Source organism: Mesoplodon bidens (assembly GCF_964165515.1).
Source record: "Mesoplodon bidens genome assembly, chromosome: 19".
NCBI classification, from domain to species: domain Eukaryota; kingdom Metazoa; phylum Chordata; class Mammalia; order Artiodactyla; family Ziphiidae; genus Mesoplodon; species Mesoplodon bidens.
The window spans coordinates 28,646,251-28,667,390 of record NC_138179.1 but is presented as its reverse complement, the minus strand read 5'-3'; the positions used below and the strand labels follow the sequence as shown (position 1 = coordinate 28,667,390).

Genomic DNA, 21,140 nt, shown 5'->3' with positions numbered 1-21,140 from the left:
TGCCACCTTGACCCCTCTCTCAAAGACAGCATTCTGGCCAGGGCTGTGACAGACAAGGCGGAGACTCAGGCAGGGCTCAGGACTTCCATGGCTGAAGACCCAGGGCCCAGGACCCAGTGTCAGTTGTCTCCCAGTGTGCAGAGGTGGATACGGATGCTCCTAGGCTGCGCCCGTCAACGGACAGAAGACACCAAGCTCTCTGGGCGGCAGCCAGTCTCCCTGCAACAACAGAACCGCACTCTGCTCTGCAGGAGTGAGGACGGCCCACAGAAGCTACAGGAGGCACACGGTGCAAGCGACAAGTTTTCCTCCGTCACCTCAAGGGCTTTTTAGAGCCAAGTCAGTGACTTCACACCCACGGTGCCAAGCTCGACTCCCCTGCTATTACCTGTGGGGACTGAGGCAACCGCGCCCGAACAGTAACCCCCTCTCCGGGCTCCTCTCCTGGATCCCAGGAGGGGCAGAAGGACTCCCCCACCTTGAGGAGACGGGCGTGTGGGAAGCATCCCACGGGCCCAGCGCAGGCGCCATTAAGGCAAATCCTCACAGCAGGAACAGCCACTTGGCACACTCACAGGTTAGCCCCGTGTGCATTTGTGCGCCCGCAAGCTTCCAGGCCTGCCTGAGCACCGGTGTCAACCGTAATGTGTGGGCGGGTTTCTTTCTTTTTTATGAAATAGATGTACAAAATCAAAAGATACACGTGGAAACATAAAGCATTTGTTTATTATTGCTATAATCAAGGCAAAATCTCTTAAAACAATTGGCCTTGATAATGGAAATATAATCAGAACCATTAATCACGAGTTTACAGTTTGTTCTTCTCTGCTGTTCAGACTTCACGGTCTCACACATACCTCCTATCACCTGACCTTTGTCGTACAAGAAGAAGAAGAATGCACTTGGAGGTCACAAAGCACAGCCTGGCCACTTCCCTAGGTACTGACTGCAGACCAAGCACTTCCTCGCTGTGAACCTGTTTCATCCTGTGTTTAAAAAACAAACGGGAGAGGGGAGGAGGGGCCGGAATGTACCCACCCCCTCGGAGGATCAGTGAGATGACACGGGCGGTAACTGAGAGAACATACAAGAAACTGCCCTTTACACTCGAAATAATCATACAAAATGGAGTATCACCAGTGACAGTGCTTACCACCCCTGCAGGGAGGGCAGGAACCCGCCACACAGCCCATGCTCCAGGCGGCCTGCAGGACCGTCACCGAGCATCTGAAACCCTGGGGCAGGGCAACGGGTGTTAACCACCAAGCCTCCAAACTCACTGAGGAAGGACCTGGCCTGACAAGCCACATCACAGGGACCCAGCCTTACCCTAGAAACACTTGGTCAGTTTTATTTACCTTAATATACATCTGTACAGGCAATAATAAAAAGGCTATTACACAACAATTCAGTGGGTTTTACCTAGTTTCATGAATAATGCATGCAGTTACAAATAAGAGGTAGAAACACTGTATTAAAGACCTAAAAATATAAACATCATATAAATAAATGTTCAAATTAACTGCTGGAATTTCATACAGATAAATAAAGTAAAAATTACATTACTTTGTCAAAGTAAAGAAAAACCATGTTTTTGTTTTTATCAGTACACTAAATTAATGCCAAAGAGCTTCTGTGCAATTTGTCAGAGTTCAGATTATATTATCTAAAAGGATTAAAACTGGAGAATGGTTTATTCAAGTATTCAAGCAGGTAAGTAAGAGAAGTGAAATCATCTACAGCGTAGGCACCGTTTCTAGAGGGAGGTTAAGTGCCCACATTCTCCATGACTAGCTATCTGGTGAACTGTCAGGACTAACATGAAAGTGCACACAGGCTGGAAAAGAGCTGTCCATTTTCCTAAGAGAAAACAAACCTCATTTTTCACTAACTTCATGTAAAATTCCACATCACTAATAAGCCTGTAAGTCACCAACTTTGTTTTGGCCCTATTACAATTCTTGAGAGTATCTCTGGATTGACACTTGTTCTAATACTGCCCCAATAAACCTAGCCTTTAGTAAACCTAGAGGTCATAGGCATGAATGCACATTCTGCATGCACGGTAAAAAATGCAAACAAAAGCAGACAACCAGCAACTTAAAAATATCACTGAGAAAACCTGTAGGTGTAGATGAATAGGTTAAGAAAATGCAAAGGTTCACACAAGTTTTTTACCACTTAAAAGTCCACAAGAGGGCCTCCCTGGTGGCGCAGTGGTTGGGAGTCCGCCTGCCGATGCAGGGGATACGGGTTCGTGCCCCGGTCTGGGAGGATCCCATGTGCCGCGGAGCGGCTGGGCCCGTGAGCCATGGCCGCTGGGCCTGCGCGTCCGGAGCCTGTGCTCCGCAACGGGAGAGGCCGCAGCAGTGAGAGGCCCACATACCGCAAAAAGAAAAAAAAAAAAAAAAAAAAAAAGTCCACAAGAAATTACCTGTGAATTCTGGAAAGGGTACGTGTATATAATCAAGTAAAATATTTTAAACAAGTCCATTGTGCCTCAGTTAGTTCTAAATTGCAAAATCCAATACACAGGTTGTTTTAATAAATTAGTGCAATATGAAAGATTTTGGAAGATTACTAATATGTGTCCATATTAGATCAAATTGATGATTTCACAATTTCTTCCAAGAGACGCCTTTCACTCCTTCTTAAGCTATTTCTTCCTGAGCTGTTTATGGACGCGTGCTCAGACTCAGTTAAACTTACCCCGAGTATCAAACTGCCTGGATGAGACATGGCTTTTTACTTTTCGCCTCAGTGAACACGTGGAAGCCCACACCTTGCTCTGGCGACCGGCGTGAAGAGCCACTCATCGTCTCATTCCTAATCATCCTTAAGAATAACTGTACTGACAACTCTAGTTCTAAGGTACGTTTATTTACCAAGTTCAAACTGAAAGCCAAGTGGAATACTCTTGATTCTGCTTCTACAAAGAAAAAGGGAAGGGGTGACTTCTCTGATAAGGCAGGTAGTCCTGGGCTTGTTTTTCCTTTTTGAAATCACTGCTTGCTCTTTGGTAGTCACCGTGTAGGAACCTACAGTTTCCTGGGGGTGGGGCGCCAGGATCCAAGCTGTTCCCAAACACATCTCCTCACACCCGCCACTAGTCCTGGGGGCAGGCGGGCTGCTGCTCACAAGGTGGAGGTGCTGTAGCAGAGTGCCGACAATCTCCTTTCAATACGAGATTTATCTAGAAGTAAAATAAATTCATAATAAAAATCATTTATATTTTCAAAACCAAGGAAAAAAGAACGAATGAAAAAAGTCTCTCACTCTCCACCTACACCTTCACCTCTGTTCTATCTCTGCCCCAGAGTTAACAGGTCTGAGTACTTCTTCTTTCTGCTGGTAATTGCCTAGCTCAATGCTGCACAGTGGTAAAAGCTAGATCAGCACGTCAAATGAAGAACATTTAGGTTTTAACAGCTAGTTCGCTCACAATTGCAAATGATTTTAGAACTGCCAGCCCCTTGTGGCTCTTCAAAATGTGGTATGACCACACCTCCTCCTCCTCAAAAAAACATCACTGGTCTTATATCTGACAAGTGGAAACACCATCCTGGTACCCTACCAGTCTCCACTCCGTTCTGTACACCAAATCTGCAGTACACAGGGATTTCACAGGGCTCTTCGGTCACTAAGCCAGAGGATTAAAACAGTTGCCTTTCTTATTGTTTAATGATAAAAGCAAAGTTTTCTGCATACACAAACACACCCACCAATACAGTCATGCAGTGTAGAAATCTAAAGACTCATGACAAAAGCCAACAGCTCTGTACAAGCAACCTCTCTAATCCTCACAACAGCTTGGCAAGGCAGGCATTGTTCCTCATCTTGTAGAAGAAGAGATGGAGACCCCAGAGAGGGTGAGTGACTTGCCCAAGGTTGGGCAGCCAAGATGCAACCCCCAGGCTGCACGGTTCCAAACTCCATGCTCTGTCTACCACACCAGGAGGAGACAATGAAAGTGCAACCAACACGCACACTACTTTCTACGTCAACTCACATCTGTGTACATTTTCAATATCTGCCGGGTCCTGGAGAATCTTAGTTAAGCCTTCCAGAAGAAGGGCCGCCTTATGATAGCGATGAACAGTATCTTCAGTCTGCTGGAACATCTCATCCAGGGCTGCAGCCTGAACCTGGAAGCAGTCAGCAAAAACAAGAGGATTCTCAGCTTTTCCATGAAAATACGAATCCATTCAGGCAATGCAGCTTTAAATGGAATCTGTCTAAAATTAATACGTTTTGACAAAATGATATAATCTACTGGGTGAGTAACATAAAAGAGCTTCTTGACAAAAGAGTTACTCTGCATTCAAACATAACCTTCTTGAACTCAGAGATTCATAACTCATGATATTTATACTTCTAAACTGGCTCTTCTATGACTTCACTAAAAAGTTTATTTTATTATTATTATTATTTTTATTTTTTATTTTTTTGCGGTATGCGGGCCTCTCACTGTTGTGGCCTCTCCTGTTGCGGAGCACAGGCTCCGGACGCGCAGGCTCAGTGGCCATGGCTCACGGGCCCAGCCGCTCCGCGGCATGTGGGATCTTCCCGGACCGGGGCACGAACCCGTGTCCCCTGCATCGGCAGGCGGACTCTCAACCACTGCACCACCAGGGAAGCCCTAAAAAGTTTATTTTAAACATACACTTCCACACTGGTAACCTGGTATTTCACTAAAGTAGATCTTGTTACAATGAAATAATTAAATGATGTTAAAAGCCACTTATCAGCTTTTCCTTTTAGTTACAGAATCTTCTGGTGTGTGGGATTCATTCACTCAGAGGTATTTACTGGGCACCTGCTGAGTGTCAGCCCAGAGCGTACGATGAAGGTGAGCTCACAGTCCAGAGGGAGGCGTGGGCTGTGAGCTCCAAGGGGTACCTGGCATCACAGGAGGAAGCCCCGGATGGCACGGAGCACACGCGAGAGGCATCTAACCCGACTATGGAGGAAGGAGTGGTTAGGGAGCGCCTCCAGGAAGTGATGCTGAGGCAGAGCCATAAGGAAGCAGGAGCGAGCTGGGCAGGGGGACAGGTGGGTAGGGCTTCCCAGAAAGACGGGCATGGTGTCATTCACGGGGTTATGAGCATTTGTTTCCCCAACAGCATCCTGATTTTCTCTTTAATCATTCATTGCCCAGACTGTCAGTAATCCAGTATCCTAATTTACTTGTCAGTATGCTCTGTCTCTTTCAAAGAGTAAAGTCACATACAATACAATAAATAAAATGGATACAGAAAATCCAAGCCCTGGAAAGGAAGGAGAGAAATAACTAAATATAAGTTGAGTGTCTCCAAGCTTGCTCAGCAGCCAGGGCACAAGGAGAGACTTGTTGGAGGCACGTGGCTCTATCATCAGAAGAGACAGAAGCATCCTAACTCCGTACGAGAGGACATCTTTCCTGGCACAAATTTCTAAAAGAAAATCTGTCCTATGAAGTCTTAATTCGGTACAAAACGATACAATGCATATTATTCATGTCAACAGTTTAGGGCAATATAATGTATATTATTCACATCAACAGTTTATATTCCAAAACTATTTTCATACGCCTTTTTATTTTGATGGCTTTCAAAATAAGACCAAGGGGGTAATATAACAGTACAATTCAAAGTACACAAATTTGAGAGGGAAAAGGAAGCTCAACTATGTTAATATGGTAAAAACTATAAGGTTGGTCAGTAATTAAATTTTTCCCCACTTAATTACTTCTTTGACAGTCCCTAATTTCATGTTTCCTTCAGAACAATTTTTCCCCCAAGATACAGAAAACAAATTATTTCCACTAATATAACCAGAGAGTTGGAAAAGTAGATTATACTTTGTGTGTCTACACTTAAGTAAGGTCAGTTGTGGAATCTGAGCACGTGAATTTCTGCAGATTGGGTAATAAGAGCAGTATTTTTTCTAATGTTTTATCAAGCCAAATTTCTTAAATAGTAGAAAATGAAGAAAGAGATCCAGTGAAAGCTTTCAGATACAAACTATAAACATATTAGATCATGCCTAATGTTAGCGATTTTTAAGAAGTATGGTAAACTTTTACCAAATGTGCTAGGTAACCAACATAACTTATGTTTGTTGCATGTTAATTAAGTGTAATCACTCCTTCAGGAAGAGGTACCACAATACCTGGGACTTGGGAGTGGTGGGGCATAAACTCTTTGTAAAAGGATGATGTCAAGTAGGTGTGCACTTCAAAAGATGCTCTTAGGGGACTTCCCTGGTGGTGCAGTGGTTAAGAATCTGCCTGCCAATGCAGGCGACATGGGTTCGAGCCCTGGTCCAGGAAGATCCCACATGCCGCGGAGCACCTAAGTCCCTGCGCCACAACTACTGAGCCTAGGCTCTAGAGCCTGTGCTCCACAACAAAGAGAAGCCACCGCAATGAGAAGCCCGCGCACCGCAAGGAAGAGTAGCCCCCCGCTCGCTGCAACTAGAGGAAGCCCACACGCAGCAATGAAGACCCAACGCAGCCAAGAAAAAAAACAAAAGGTGCTCTTAAAGACAAGTAGTATCACTATGCAATATTACACCTTAAAAAGGGTTACCATTTCTACAGCACAATTATAGATGAGTTTCTCTGCTGTTACGCTGTTGATTTCATCAATAAATCTCTGTTTGTCAGAGAAGAAGCGATTCAGCTTTTCTGTAAGTTTCTTGCACATGCTGATGCAGAATTTATATCGTTCATTCATATTTTTGACAACTGGAAAAAAATTGAAATGAGAATTTTAATTTTCCTCCAGAAACAGAGTCATGGTGACATGCAACTTTCCTGCTGATCTATGGAAAGCAACACTAAATCATCACTGAAAAAAGTGACTGGAAATCATTCTTCCACATGTTCTCTCTCTCAGTGAAGACTGAGAACAAAGTAATTCTGACTGCTCTCTGTATCGGTTAAATGGCAAAACCCCAAAACAGAAAAGCCAGCATCTTTGCCCATTTAAGAATGCTTAATACCACGGTGACCCCTCACCAAAAACTTCCCTTCCCAGTGTAAGGGGAAGAGCAGCCCCGTCACACTCCGCTTGTACCTTGTTTCACACCCGTGGACGGGCTCAGCTTCCCAGACTTGATCTGCTCTTTGGCGAGATGCAGAGAGGCTGCCAGCAACTGTGCGGCCTTCATGTATAACACCAGCTGCTCCACCCGCCTGCACCCAGAGACAGCAAGCAAAGCGTCAGTCTGTGAACCGACAGGCCAGGGCCCCATCACCACAGTCTCTCCAAGGGAACATCATGCCCCTTGACACTTTTAGTGCACGAACACTTCCTGAAGGGAGAAGGGCCGGCACGGAGAAAGACGTGTGTACTTTGAATACAATGGGTGCACTCAGATAAAAATACAATCTCTTTATCATCAAATATCTTAACAGCATGATTTACAGGAAACAACAAGGCTGCAGAACCTCCAAGTCTTGGCTCACATAGTGAAATCGAGTGCAATGAGATAACTCAGAGACGCCCACGACCTTCAGTGGAGGACACGGCCCCCAGCTTGGACACCAGTTTACAGAGGGCAGGAAGCCTCTGGAGATGGACAGCAAGGGGGCACCTACCCCCAGTCTTTGCTCAGCTGGCTGATCTGGTCCACCACCGCACTCTCCTGGATCTGGTACAAGGAGACCGCGGACGCACAGAGCCCCGGGTCTCCCCCGCGCACGGCCGTCAGGTCCAGCACACACTCCGTGAACAACAGCATTGCGTTCAGGTGGCGGAAGGTGTCTGTGTGCTCTCGCTGCGGCAAAGCCAATCATCTTAGAAACGTGCAGGTTAAGGAGAGGCGCACACTCATTTCTGCACATAAACTGTGGCCACTGCGGCCACTGCTAATGTTTTCTATACTTATGAATGTCAGAATGATCAAAGGAGAATGAAAGTTTTAAATTCCAGAAAACTGTGAGAAAAATAAACACAAATGAAACCAAACAAGAGTGTGTCATGTGTTTGTGTGTATGGACGTATGAGAGCACCCACAAAATTCAGCCTCAAAGATATGAGGTCATTGTACTTGCACCAGGAAAAAAATGAAACACAGAACAATTAAATCAATATACATGAGACAGAAACATGACAAAATAGACACCAAGATATAAGAATGTAAGGATATTCTGTGCAGTAAACCACACTTCTTGATAGTTTAATGAATTCTTCTAGTGACTTACAATTTCAGAGACACTTTATTTTAATTTCTGGTGGCTCTTCAGTTAACAGTGATTCCTAATACCAAGGTTCTAAATTTTGTGATCTTTTCAGTTAAAGAGTGGAGTATAGATAGACATAATGCAGCGCATTAAAAATGGGTACTCTAAAATTAATGCTTTGAGGTTTGTTTTTAGCTATAAATGTATTTTGAAATCTCAAATAAGACTAAGTTTCTCACTCTCCTTTTATGGTTAAAAAGAGATGAGAATCAGTGTACTAGAGACAGAAGAATAAACCAATCAACTTTTGAAAGTCTCTCTGTTCTATGACAGCATATCAGACTATATGTTCCAATACATATTGGAACATAATTTATGCCTAGTTTGATGGAGACAGAAAAAACTCTGAAGATTGCTTTTTCAATCTTATACATATTTTCAAAATTACAACTTAAACTTACTGCAGAATCACTATTAAAATTTTGCATGCAGTACTTTAAAACTTTTATGTGAAATACTTAATTTTCCTTCACACACAATAGAAATATGGAAAGAGAATTTGTTCTTTAGTTGACCTGGAGGAGGTGCAGTCTATGGAACACTGTCCTAGAGTCAACACTGAGGAATTAGCTAGCAGAGGCTCTGGAATCATAAAATTCACCTCTATTCTGCATTTGTGCTCAGCACACTTCACATTCTGAGGTGTTTTTCCCTGGAGACCTGGTTCCACGGAGGGAAGGTACTGGTGTACACACGTGACTGTCCAGTCTGCCGGGCAGCTTTATTCCTCAGCGTTACTGACTGATTTGGCATCTTAATTTATTTTTTTAAACCTAAGTTTAAGTGTATCATTTTTATCTTATGAAGAAAAGATTTGAGAATAAAAAGCTACAGTTTTAGGAAAAAGATTATGTTTTAAAAGTCCTGTAAGTAGTAAATAAACTTCAGATAAAGAAATTAAGAATACAAAATCTGTATGCGTCACTTCCTGTCAACCAAAGCTGGTTATGAATGAGTGTCACTGTCAACATTATTCTGAAAATATATGAGCAAAGTTCCAAATAGGAAAGGTTAGGGGGATTTTGTCCTCCCGTCACCAACACTCTCCTCGGGGTCCCCGTAAATGACACGTCACAGGGTCTCTTCCCACCTCCATCAGCGTCTCCTCGGGCAGTTCAGGGGCTTCAAAGGCGACGAGCCCCTCCAGGCTGGGGGGTGAAGCACCACAAGGCGCGTGTCTCAGGCTGGGAGCTGCCTCTGCTCCCGGGAGGGGAGACCCCGAGCACGGCCCAGGGGGGGAGCCCCCAGACAGACGGCCCCCGGCGGAGCCCAGGGAGCCTCCGGAGCCACTGGAGCCCCCTGCAGAGACGGGCAAGGAAGCGTTAAAAGGAAGGCCCCCGACCCCTCCCTGAGCACATGAACAGGTTTTATCTTCCCAGGCTCACCTTCATTCCTTACAGAATCAGCACAGCTACTTTTAAATTCTGTTTAAAACAAATTTCTAGCATGCACATTTCTCCCTGCTGCTCCACAGTCCTCACGGTGATAAAACTCAGCGGATGCGTGCGCTTCACTAAAATTATACCCCAATGCTCATGTGGAGGCACTTACACTACTTCTGATTTTTTGAATGCCACCAATAACATTGTAATGAAATCCTTCCTTCTTTTGAGTTATTTGTGATAAATACTTTATAAGACCACTTTGTTGTAAGTGGCCTTATAAAAAGAATGGGATTACTACAGATCAAATATTACTATAAATATTTTTATAGCTCTCTGTAAGACTTGCCATGCTATTTTCTAAAGCAGCCATGAGTGAGCGCTGAGATCCCACTAAGCCTCAACAACACTGGGCATTACATTTTTTAAATGTTGGCTTAGTTAACAGGTATAAAAAGTTAGTTTCTCAAAGTGGTATTTTCTTATTATTTAATACTCTTAATAATCCTAAAATCAAGATTATTAGCTCTTTTTCCACTCTCATTACCTATTCATATCCTTTGCTTATTAATCTACTGGTATCTTGATTAGTAACTGATTTAGCATAAGAGAACTTAAGGGACACAAGGTATAATATATGATGTCAAATGATAACTCAAGTCCAACCTAAATACTTTCTTAATTTTTGGTACCAATTACCTATTTATAGACTATGGCTGATAAAACCAGTCCATCAGCCTATCTAAAAGTAGGATATAGGATTAAGTGCAAAGATTGGGAGTCAAAGTACCAAAAAAAAGGTGAAACCTAGGTTTCTAAAAAAACCCACAAAACCAAAAATAAATAACAATCTATCATTTTCAAAAAATTTACTGGATGTACTAAAATAAGCCTTCAATAAAAGCTAAGAAGCACCAATATGCATAGCTGCTTCACTGTAGAGAAGTCACATTTATGTAATAATGTTATAAAATTATATATATATTATTACAAATATATAACATAGTACCTTTTATTTTGCAAAGTTTTTTTTCCCCCCACAAGTACTGTCTCATTTACTCTTTTTTTAAATTTTTTGGCCACACAGTGTGGCATGCGGGATCTTAGTTCCCCAACCAGGTATCGAACCCATGCCCCCTGCCATGCAAGCGCAGAGTCTTAACCACGGGACTGCCAGGGAAGTCCCCTCATCTACTCTTCATAACCCTTTAAGGTAAAGTAAATCATTATCTCCACGTCATTGGTAAAGAAACTATGTCACACCATGAAGCCATTATCAGAATCTGCACACCAAACACGAGCCCAAGGCGGAACTAAAGACAATCCTCACCTGAGGTGGTTCTTGTCCGAAGGACTACGTGGGTACAAGCGGGGGTCGCGGCCCTGTGTGGAGGAGACCCTACCGTGAACAGCACAGCCCTGGGACTCGCTGCTGTTCCCATAGAAGGAGCCCGTGCAACACCACAGGCTCCTGCAGGGGCTGCAATAAAAAGTTCACCAAATGTGTCACATATCAGAGGGTGGGTTTATAGGGATACCTTTACTTTTATATTAGTTTTTTTTTCTTTTTTATAATAAGCATTTATTACTCTTAAAAACAGAAAATTCAATATAGATCTCCATTAAAAATATTTTATGGTAATCTCTTCACAGCTGTGAATCTTCTTTTCACCAAGGCCTACAATTCCGTTACTTCTATGTGAATTGCCGTCACACCTGAGGATAATGTGAAAAGGTGGAAACCAAGAACTGGGAATTAAAATGTGGGGAAACAACCTAATTTAAAAAATGGGCAGAAGACCTGAATAGTTATTTTTCCAAAAAATATATATGGCCAACAGGCACATGAAAAGATGCTCAACATCGCTAATCATCAGGCAAATGCAAATAAAAACCCCAATGAGGTATCACCTCACACCTGTCAGAATGGTCATCATCGAAAAGACCACAAATAACAAACGTTGGTGAGAATGTGGAGAAACTAAGAGCTAAGCTGTTTTTTGTTTTTGTTTTTTTTTATAAATTTATTTATTTATTTTTGGCTGCGCTGTGTCTTCATTGCTGCACACGGGCTTTCTCTAGTTGTGGCAAGTGGGGGCTGGTGTACAGGCTTCTCACTGCGGTGGCTTCTCTTTGTTGCGCAGCACAGGCTTTAGGTGCACGGGCTTCAGTAGTTGTGGCTCGTGGGCTCTAGAGTGCAGGCTCAGTAGTTGTGGTGCACAGGCTTAGTTGCTCTGCAGCAGGTTGGATCTTCCCAAACCAGGGCTCAAACCCATGTCCCCTGCATCGGCAGGCGGGCTCTCAACCACTGCGCCACCAGAGAAGCTCCCCCTAAGCTGTTTTATAGCTTATATTTTCTTAGAAGAAAATACAGAGTTAGGCATTTAAGAAGGGGTATCTAGGGAAACTCAAAGACAACAGGGGAGACAAAAACAAAGACACCAGAGAAAAGTTTACCCTGATACCTATGGCTACAGCAAACACTAAACACAGCCTAACTCTTAGCCAGATAAACAACAAAAAAAACCTCACACTATTTAACTCAATTCCATGTCCAGTAATATCATTTCTGGCTTTCAACAAAAATTAAAAGGCAAGCTAAAAGGTAAAAACAGCTTGAAGAGACACAGCAAGCACTGAACCAGACTCAGATATAGCACACATATTGGACTTATCACACCAGAAATTATAATAACTTTGATTAATGCTAAGAACGCTAATGGAAAAAATAAACAACATGTAAGAGCAAATGAGTAACAAAGCAGAGAGATGGCAACTCTAAGAAAGACTCAAAGGAAATGCTGTAAGTCAGAATCACTGACACAGGAATGAAGAATGTATTTGATGAGCTCATCAACAGACAGGACATGGTTGAGAAGAAAATCAGTTAGCTTGAAGATATGTAAATAGGAACTTCCAAAACTGAAAAGCAAAGAGAAAGAATTAAAACAACAACAACAACAACAAAAATCCCAGAATATCCAAGAACTGTGGGACAACTACAAAGATATAATATATGTGCAACAGGAATATCAAAAGGAGAAAGAGAAAGAAACAGAAAATATATGTGAAGTAGTAATGACCAAGAAATTTCCAAAATAAATGCAGAACCAAACCTTCCAAGTCCAGGAAGCTTAAAGAACACCAAGCAGTTAGAATGCCAAAAAATCTACACCTGTGCATTTCATCTTCAAACAGCAGAGAATCAAAGAAAAAATCGTGAAGAGGCCAAAGAAAAAAAGCACCTCATTTGTAAGAGGAATGAGGGTTAAGAATTAAACCAGACGTCTCTTCAGAAACCATGCCAGCAAGATGACGGTGGAGTGAAATATCAAGCCCTACAGCACAGAAACCATACTCGGGTGTTTGCTGGTCTAGATATTTCCTCCTTTGGAGGTTCATGGGAGAGACGGTAAAAGAATTACAGAGAAAACAAGAACAAAGAGGCTCCAATACTGACTCAAATTTAAGTGGACATAATAATCATGTGGGGAGCTTGTTAAAGACACAGATTCCTAAACTCCTTTCCCAGAAAACTTGATTAAACAAGTCTGGGTTAGGGTCTGGAGCCAGCCCTTTGTTTTTATTTTTTGATAAGCAGTCTAAAGTAATCCAGATGCGGGTCCATGGACATAAAGTTCCCTGGAACAACTATGAAAGAGCCAGGGATCTCCACGACCTGTGGTTCTTTATAGGTTGGGCTTGCTGTATAAGAAATGCTCAGGAGTACGTATGTGTAAAGGCGACTTTGGCCAGTGTTATCCTACTGATAAAAAGCAGTCTTGGTCAGCATCCAACTTCTAACTCATGGGCTGCTGAACATCAAGACACTGAACTGTCCCTGTCTTGACAGGCTCCTAAGAAATTAGATGACAGGGACCGGATGAAGAAATCTGGTCAACAGGTTTGTGAACAGTCAACAGAAGTAGATGGGCAGAGTAATTACCCCCACGCCCAAGCCAAAGATGCCCACGTCCTGACCCCTGAAACTTGTAAATAGGCTATGCTACATGGCAAAGGGGAACTAAAGCTGCAGATGGAACCAGGGCTGCTAATCAGCTGAACTTAAAGAGATTATCCAGATAATCCAGCGGGTCCAATGGAATCACAAGGGTCCTTTAAGTGTAGACTAAGGGGGCAGAAGGTCTGAGTCTAGACTGGCCATTGCTGGCTTTCACGGTCGAAGGGGCCACAAGCCAAGGGATGAGGGCAGCCCCCAGAAGCTGCAGAAGGCCAGGAAGTGCACTCTGCCCGAGAGCCTGCAGAAGGAACCAGCCCTGCCTACACCTCGATTTTAGCCTAGTGAGACCCATTGTGGACTTCTGCCCTCCGGAACTATAAAATAATACATCTGTGTTGTTTTTAAGCTACCAAGCTTGTGGTAATTTGTTACAGCAGCAATAGGAAAGTTAACAAACAGATTACCTGCCTAAAAAGAAACCGGACTTCTCTTACCTATATCCATTGGTCGTTCTGTATTTAAACTGTCCGTGCTGCCCTGATGTCCACCTAAAGGTGTTTTTACTGGTTGATCTGATAATTTCCCAGTACTGACAGATCTAAAAAGAATGATAATAATGTAAATGTAGACTTTTTAAAAATCCAGACATATCAGTAATAAGGGTGATTTAAGCCAAGCCATAAAAGGGTTAAAGGAAAGTCGGAGAACAAGGAGACAAAAAATAGAGACCGAACAATTCAAGGTAGAGATAAACTTCAATACCCAAAATAAACAAAAAGGCAGAAACAGACTACTCAGGAAACTCAGGAAGAGCTCTGGACTCCCACAGGTATAGGCAACAGCTATGGTTTTCAGAGATTCTAAGTGTATGCAGTTCCTTACACGTGCACAGTGTCATGAACCACTGGCATAAACCAGCTCCTACTCGGGTCTGGTTGTTTTATGACAGGAATGGACGCACTGTCACAGTTTCCATGTTTAGGGCTGGAAGGAAATGGCGGCTCTTACCTGCCAAACGCTGCCCTGACCTGCTGCTCGGACTTCTGCCTTTCCCCTCCTTGCACTGAGAGACAGTGAGAGCATCCCCGAGGGTCACTCCCATCTTTCGACTGCCCCTCAGAAGGTCCGCGGCGAGTGGCCAAGGCTAGCAGGTTGGAAGACGCTTGCGTTTTCGGGATTTTGAAAGGAGCTGTGGTCTGAGGGAACACATGTAAACTGGTTGCTACGACGCAGGAATGTTCAGAACCGTCAGGCTCGTGGCACAACAGCCGGAGCGGAGACTCCAGACTCTGTCCGTCTTGGATTCAAATCCTGCTCTTCTGCTTCCAGTCTCTGTGACCTTGACAGTTCATTTACGCTAGGCCTGTTTCCTTCTTTTAGGATTAAGTGGGAACGTGTATATAAAGCATTCAGCAAGTAAAGGACTTACGCTTTGCCTGCTACACGGCAGGTGCTGATTAAATTGCAGCTATCCTCTTCCTGAATGCTGTCTATAAAGTATTTATGATACTAGTTCATGACCTACTACTGAGAGTTAAGCTACTCCACGGTATTGCCGCTTCCACATCCACTGTGCTTGGCTATGCGGCCTGCAGGGACCTTAAATTGACACCAGCCCCTTGTACAAGCACACGCCCTAGACAGCAGCCCACAGAATCACAAATAAATGTACGTTCCGGATACGACTTCCTTGACAGGCCTGGTGATCTCCCCCCGTCTCCCAGGGCCTTCCCGCTGTGTGCCCCTTAGACAAGAGCCCCGTGGAACTTATCAGAATCCTGCTCTTTTGGTTTGGATTGACCTATCCAGCCTTAGACCGGGAACCCCAGAGCACTCCACCCACAGACCCTAATAAAGGCATGTGCCCAGGTCCTGTCTCTCTCTGCACTTTGACTTGACTTCCCCGTGTGGCATCTGGGTGCTTCTTCCAGGACCGGTGAGTAACCAACTTCTCTATTTCAATTTCTCCTGTGGTCCGCTGCTGGACCTCAGCTGACCACCCAGAACAAAATGCCCCAGTTAACAAATGTTAATTTAGCAAAGTCACGACATCTACAAAAGAGCTTAATAAACACACCTTAGTAGGGGAGCCGATGATTGTTGGTAATGGAGTTTTGAAGAACCAGTCGGAACTCCGCGGGGAGGACCCCGCGTGCTTGGTGGGAGAGGTCCCAAGGCTGCCGGGCCGACTGGGCTGGGGGGAGCAGCTGCAGCCAGCCCCGGCATGGGACGGGCACACGGGGTCCGAGTGCTGCTTTCTGAGCTTCTGCTTGCTCTGGTAGATGTCGGTGAGGGTGGAGGCGCTCTGCAGTCTAGCACCCAACAAGAGTGGCTGTGGCGACGGAGGCTGCGGCACGGGAGAGCCTGCCGAGGACACAGCGACAGCGTTAACCCCAAGGGAAGAAGAAGTGCAGGGCAGAAACCGGCGAGTTAAGAAGACACCTCTTCAAGGAGAGTTCCAATGAATGTCTTGTTTCCCGTGAGATATTCTAAAAGTTGTTTACCTGGCAAGAGACATTTTTGGGCATCCTTTACATACAGTGACAAGCACGCTGCCGTTGGCCTTCCCAGGAGACAGGGGTTAGCGACGACGGGTCTGTCGGCTGTTTTACCAACAGTGGGCACACAACTCAATTAATATAACCTCTAGTCAGCACCACAGAGAGCTAAAGAGCACGTAAAGCCAACGAAAACAACAAAAATCTACATGGAATGAGATGATTTCCACTCTTTGTATCGATATGTATGCGTGTATTATCAATGTAATTATTCTCTTTTCTCACATAGCAACTAAAAGAAACTTTTCAAGCTAACCTAGAATAGCTCTTTATTCAAAAAAGACCGTTGGAAAGAAAATTAGAAAGATAATATACTTTTCCTGGATTTTATTTTGTCTAAAAATAACAAGCATAGGCATGTTTTTGTCAGTTTCACGAAATTCATTTAAAACCTAAAGTATCCATCTTCTCTACAAAGAAAACACTTGTCCACAGATATTCTTGCCTCTTAAGGGGACACTGGGTAATGGGGTCTTGATACAATGAACAGCTGGCTACAACAAGGGAATTCCCCCCCATAAACCCTGCTGTTGCTGACTTAACATTCACTAAGCCTGGGGCTCCGGTTACAAATTCCTTGGAGCTTCTAGCAAACCACCAATAACGTTAAAGACACACAAACCTTCTTAGTGGCTGATAACCACCATCTTTCCCAAAACAGACAGCAATAAACAGCTCTCTGCTGACCACTCCTGGCTTAATCTCATCCTAAATCTACTATTTCATTTTTCAGAACTGGGCTCTGCCATACATGTGTGTATATATGTACACCTACACAAATAAACAGTGACAAAATGTTATGATCCGGAGAAAGTTAATCAAGCTTTATTTTTAAAGAAACACAAAATATGAACACTAAACCTAGAAAAGAGTGCTTTTTTTCTTTAAAAAACCTCTAATGAACTTTTTTTTTTTTTTTTTTTTTTTTTTGTAGCTGCATTGGGTCTTTGCTGCTGCGCGCAAGCTTTCTCTAGCTGCGGAGATGGGGGGCTACTCTTAGTTGCAGTGCGCAGGCTTCTCTTGTTGCGGAGCATGGGCTCTAGTTGTGCAGGCTTCAGTAGTTGCGGCGCACGGGCTTAGTTGCTCCGTGGCATGTGGGATCTTCCCCGGACCAGGGATCAAACCCGTATCCCCTGCATTGGCAGGCAGATTCTTAACCACTGCGCCACCAGAGACGTCCCAAGAGTGCTTTTCTAAGTAACACAGCATTCCTTTAACTGCCCAACTCCTCAAATGCACGTACAATAAAATTTGACTTATCAAAGTGTGATTTGTGCAGATCTTTTCAGTCATGTATATTTTATATAATAAAGCAAATAAACATCCATAGTTCTTTTTTATCTGATGCTAACTGGTAGCTCTTATCAAAACCAGTATTAATCAAAGTAATGAAATTTCATTTTCTACATTGATTTTCATTATCTGTGGGACAACAACCAGAGTTTAGCCAAGTTGTGTAATTCCTAGGACTTAGTCTCATAAAAGAATCCTATACGTAGGCGATAACCAACTGGCAATGATACACTAGACCACATTAGCATAAAAGACAGGAGAGCAGAGAAAATACTTCACGTAATTTCTGTTGGTTTGTTAAGACTGGAAAAACATATCTCAAATTCACTTACGATGGGATTTAAACTATTAACATTGCGAGTCCATCTCCTACCTGACCAGTTCCTGCTCCTGGATTCCTGGCCCTGAAGATGCCCACAGCAGCACTGACTAAACTGCTCAGGAATGGTGCCAACTGTGAAGCAGGGAAGGGTAAAGCAGGGAGAAATGGCTCACAACTAATACAGCATGGAAAAGGCGACACATGCACAGATGGTACATTACAGTTGACACAATTTACCTAGCGAAGATGTAGTTCAGCTCACACGTACTAAGCACTAAGCGACAGCGTGCGGGGCACGCTGAGATCAAAGCACCGTAGGACCTGCCCGGAGGGCAGAGACTGAGTAAAAGCCAGGCAAACCTTTGACGTGGGTCTCAGGCATGGAGCTGCCGGGGGCCCAGCTGCTGCCCGTCCACCCGCAGCATTCCCCTCCCGCCGAGGTTGCCCCTGGGCTGGCCCAGCCTGACTGTGTGGGTCACGGGGAATCTGAGTGGCTTGTGCCTGGGGACGCTCCTCAGAACTCACTGGCTGTCGAGACGCCGGCCCACCCCTCCTTCCAGCCCTCTCCCCCGGGGGTCAGGCCTACAGGGTGGTCAGAAGGGGCGCCCTGCGGCCCCTGCTTCCTCCCCACTCTCCCTCACAGCGGCTGCCCAGGCGCTCCGTGCACATTTCTGCAGCCCCCTTCTTTGCATCTACCGCTGCGAACCCAAATTAACAAGAGTGGGAGGCGGGGAAGGCTTCCGGGGGCTCAAGTAGACGAGAGGCATGTGCCTCCAGCAGCAGCGGAGCAGTGGGCAGAGACTCGACCCCGAGGGAGGGCCGCCTCCCTGAGAGCAAGGGTTGGGGCTTTGTCCGCAAACTCCGGGGAGCCCGGGGGCCTCTGAGCGGGGGAGACGCGCCAAGACTTTGCTTGAAGAAGATTTTTCAACTAAAAGTAGTGTCCAAACCACTGCCACAGGGGAAGTGGTGACATAAACCTCTAAGAAACATTATCACTGTGATTTTCGCTTTGTGAACCGAGGCTCCTGGGAGAGGCTTCGGTCCTGCTCGCTCCGCCTGCTTCCGAGGCGCGCCCCGCCCTCCCAGTCCTACTCGGGGCAGAGATAGAGGGTGCGGCCTCCCCCTTTGGATGCGCGCAAGCGTGAGCGTACGTGTGTGCGCGTGCGCGCTGGCCCTCCCCGCTCCCGTTCTCCCCCATGTCGCCGCTAGGAGGCCGCTGCTCACGGACTCTGGATCTCCGTTGCCCTGGCCTCTCTCGCGTGTATTAAGCTGGAGCGTTTTCTCTTAGTTAAGCCCCTGAAAATGTGGTTCGAGGTCTTCCTGTTGGGTTGGGATTGGCTGTTCTGTGGCCTCCCTGCGTGCCTTGGGCGGCTATTTTCGAGCTCCCCGTGTTGCTGCCCGCGGTGTCCAGGAGAGGTGGGAGGATCCGCAGTGGAGCTGCCACCCGGTCGCCCCCGCAGCGGGAAGGCCTCTGGTGGACGTAACCCAGCGCTGTCACGTACTCTACTGCCTTTTAATCCTCCTAACTGCTAGTGCCAAGTAGGGCAGGCATTTTATGTACTTTCACCTAGGGTTTCTGAGTTTGTGTTTAGAGCCCAAACCCAGTGGAGATGCTTTTTATTCGCAAGATTTATCCTGTTTCCTACAGCGGTCTTAATGGCTTTATACAGAGATTCTCAAGAGGGAATCAGGGCTGGAGGGGCGGGATATGGCTCCCAGCCAGCTGGGACTCACTGCCATCGTGAGCCAGCGTTCCTAAAGAGAGTGTCATGTCGCATTGGTCATAATAAAAAAAGGTTGGAAACAACTGCTATAAATTCTCCTTACCCGAAGGGGAAGGTGAGTAAGGCCTGGAAGACCCTGTGGAGAGTCTTCGTCCGACCGCCTGTACTGCGTCTGCCGGCGCCGGCGAGCAAGATCCCAGCCGGGGGAAGCCCATGGGGCTGGTGTTAGACCTTCGTACCACCGCAGATCTAAAGGGAGAAATAATAATACTCCCTCACCGGCAGGTTCTAGGACTTTATTTCTGTCTTTTTTTCCTAAAACTTCCTAACAATATGCCGTGGAGTAGATTTTTTAAACATATGGAACATAGTCATATGCAACAAACATAAAACGTATAAAATTATACAGAGTGAGGTCTCCCTCCCATCCTTGTATCCGTCTACCTAATTCCCAACACTTCCTCAATCCTGCTCAAAAGGTTACCATTATTTTTAGTTTCTAATGTATCCTTCCAGAGTTCCTTAATTCAAATACAAGCAAACTGAATATATAATCTTATTTTCATCTTGTTTTAACAAAGGTAATAGATTCCATACCAATCATTTTCAACTTTTTTGTCTTAGTTCCCCTTTATATTCTTAAAGTTACTGAAGATACTAGAGTTTTTATTTATGCAACTTCTTATATCTATTGATTTTTATGGTACTAGAAGTTAAAACAGAAATTTTTGTAATTATTAATTCATTAAAAATAATAAACTTACGACAACAAGATTATGAAAAATATTTTCCAAAACAAATTACTGAGAAGCATGACATTATTTTACATTTTGTAAGTCTCTAATGTCTGGCTCAAGAGATGGCAGTTGGGTATTCATAACTGTTTCTACATTCAGTCTGTTATACGTGTTATTTTGGGAGAAGTACATGAAGAAAATACTGCCTTATAAATTTGTAACTGGAAACAGGAGGGGCACTTTGGTAGCCTTTCAGACACTGGGACACTCCTCCTTTTTGATGCTACCCCAAAACTCAGCAAGTGGTCACTTCTAAGATAAGCTGCAATATAGAATCTGAAACCACATCAGTAAAATCTGTACTCTGTTCCATTAAACTCCATTCTCTGGCAAAAGTACCTTGTACTTGGAATGGATCTTATATCTATGTATGCTTTTAAAAAAATTTGGTCATTTGAAAAAAAATTTTGGTCATTTGGAAAATACTGGTTGACAGAGTTATGCAGATATTCCAAACGCTGACGCATTATATAATATCAAAAAGTCACATTCATATAAAAATATCACCACCAACTTAGTTCACTTTTGACAAAATGGCTGTCAACACCACAGCCACAGCTGTCCTCTCCAGCACCAGGTGTTCCATGAAAAAGTGGATAAAATTCAGCTCACAATGAAAACAACCATACAAGGAAGGGCTTTTCCTTAGGACCGCTACTCCGATGTGCAGCAAAGGTGCTTTAATGCCTACTTTCCACTCAAGGTCGAGATTTTCAAAGAGAGATAATACCTTTCACTGTTTCACTAAAGACACTCCTTGGTACTACAGGAGGTAAAGAGACCAGGGCTAACAGGAGAACAGGAGCCACTCCCGTGACGTGTCCTGAGGCACCAGCAGCTTTCCCATCACTGCGTTCACACCAACAGTGCACGTGT

At 44.5% G+C, this 21,140-nt stretch overlaps 1 protein-coding gene across 2 annotated transcripts in view; it reads right to left on the bottom strand.

The window, feature by feature from the left end:
* Positions 1-2,406: 2,406 nt before the first annotated feature.
* The window catches only part of ULK2 (unc-51 like autophagy activating kinase 2), a 64,863-nt gene continuing 46,129 nt past the window's right edge, over positions 2,407-21,140 (bottom strand). Inside the window, exons 16-27 of one of the 2 annotated variants that reach the window (XM_081220596.1) lie at positions 19,571-19,716; positions 17,795-17,875; positions 15,648-15,934; positions 14,579-14,766; positions 14,065-14,168; positions 10,940-11,089; positions 9,318-9,526; positions 7,583-7,761; positions 7,059-7,177; positions 6,570-6,727; positions 4,010-4,145; positions 2,407-3,193 (exon numbers count right to left, since the gene is read on the bottom strand). In XM_081220596.1, coding sequence (XP_081076722.1) covers positions 3,135-3,193; positions 4,010-4,145; positions 6,570-6,727; positions 7,059-7,177; positions 7,583-7,761; positions 9,318-9,526; positions 10,940-11,089; positions 14,065-14,168; positions 14,579-14,766; positions 15,648-15,934; positions 17,795-17,875; positions 19,571-19,716 — 1,816 coding nt within the window. In that variant the 3' untranslated portion in view covers positions 2,407-3,134. The remainder of the gene's footprint in view (positions 3,194-4,009; positions 4,146-6,569; positions 6,728-7,058; positions 7,178-7,582; positions 7,762-9,317; positions 9,527-10,939; positions 11,090-14,064; positions 14,169-14,578; positions 14,767-15,647; positions 15,935-17,794; positions 17,876-19,570; positions 19,717-21,140) is intronic. The other variant, XM_081220597.1, reaches the window with a different exon arrangement.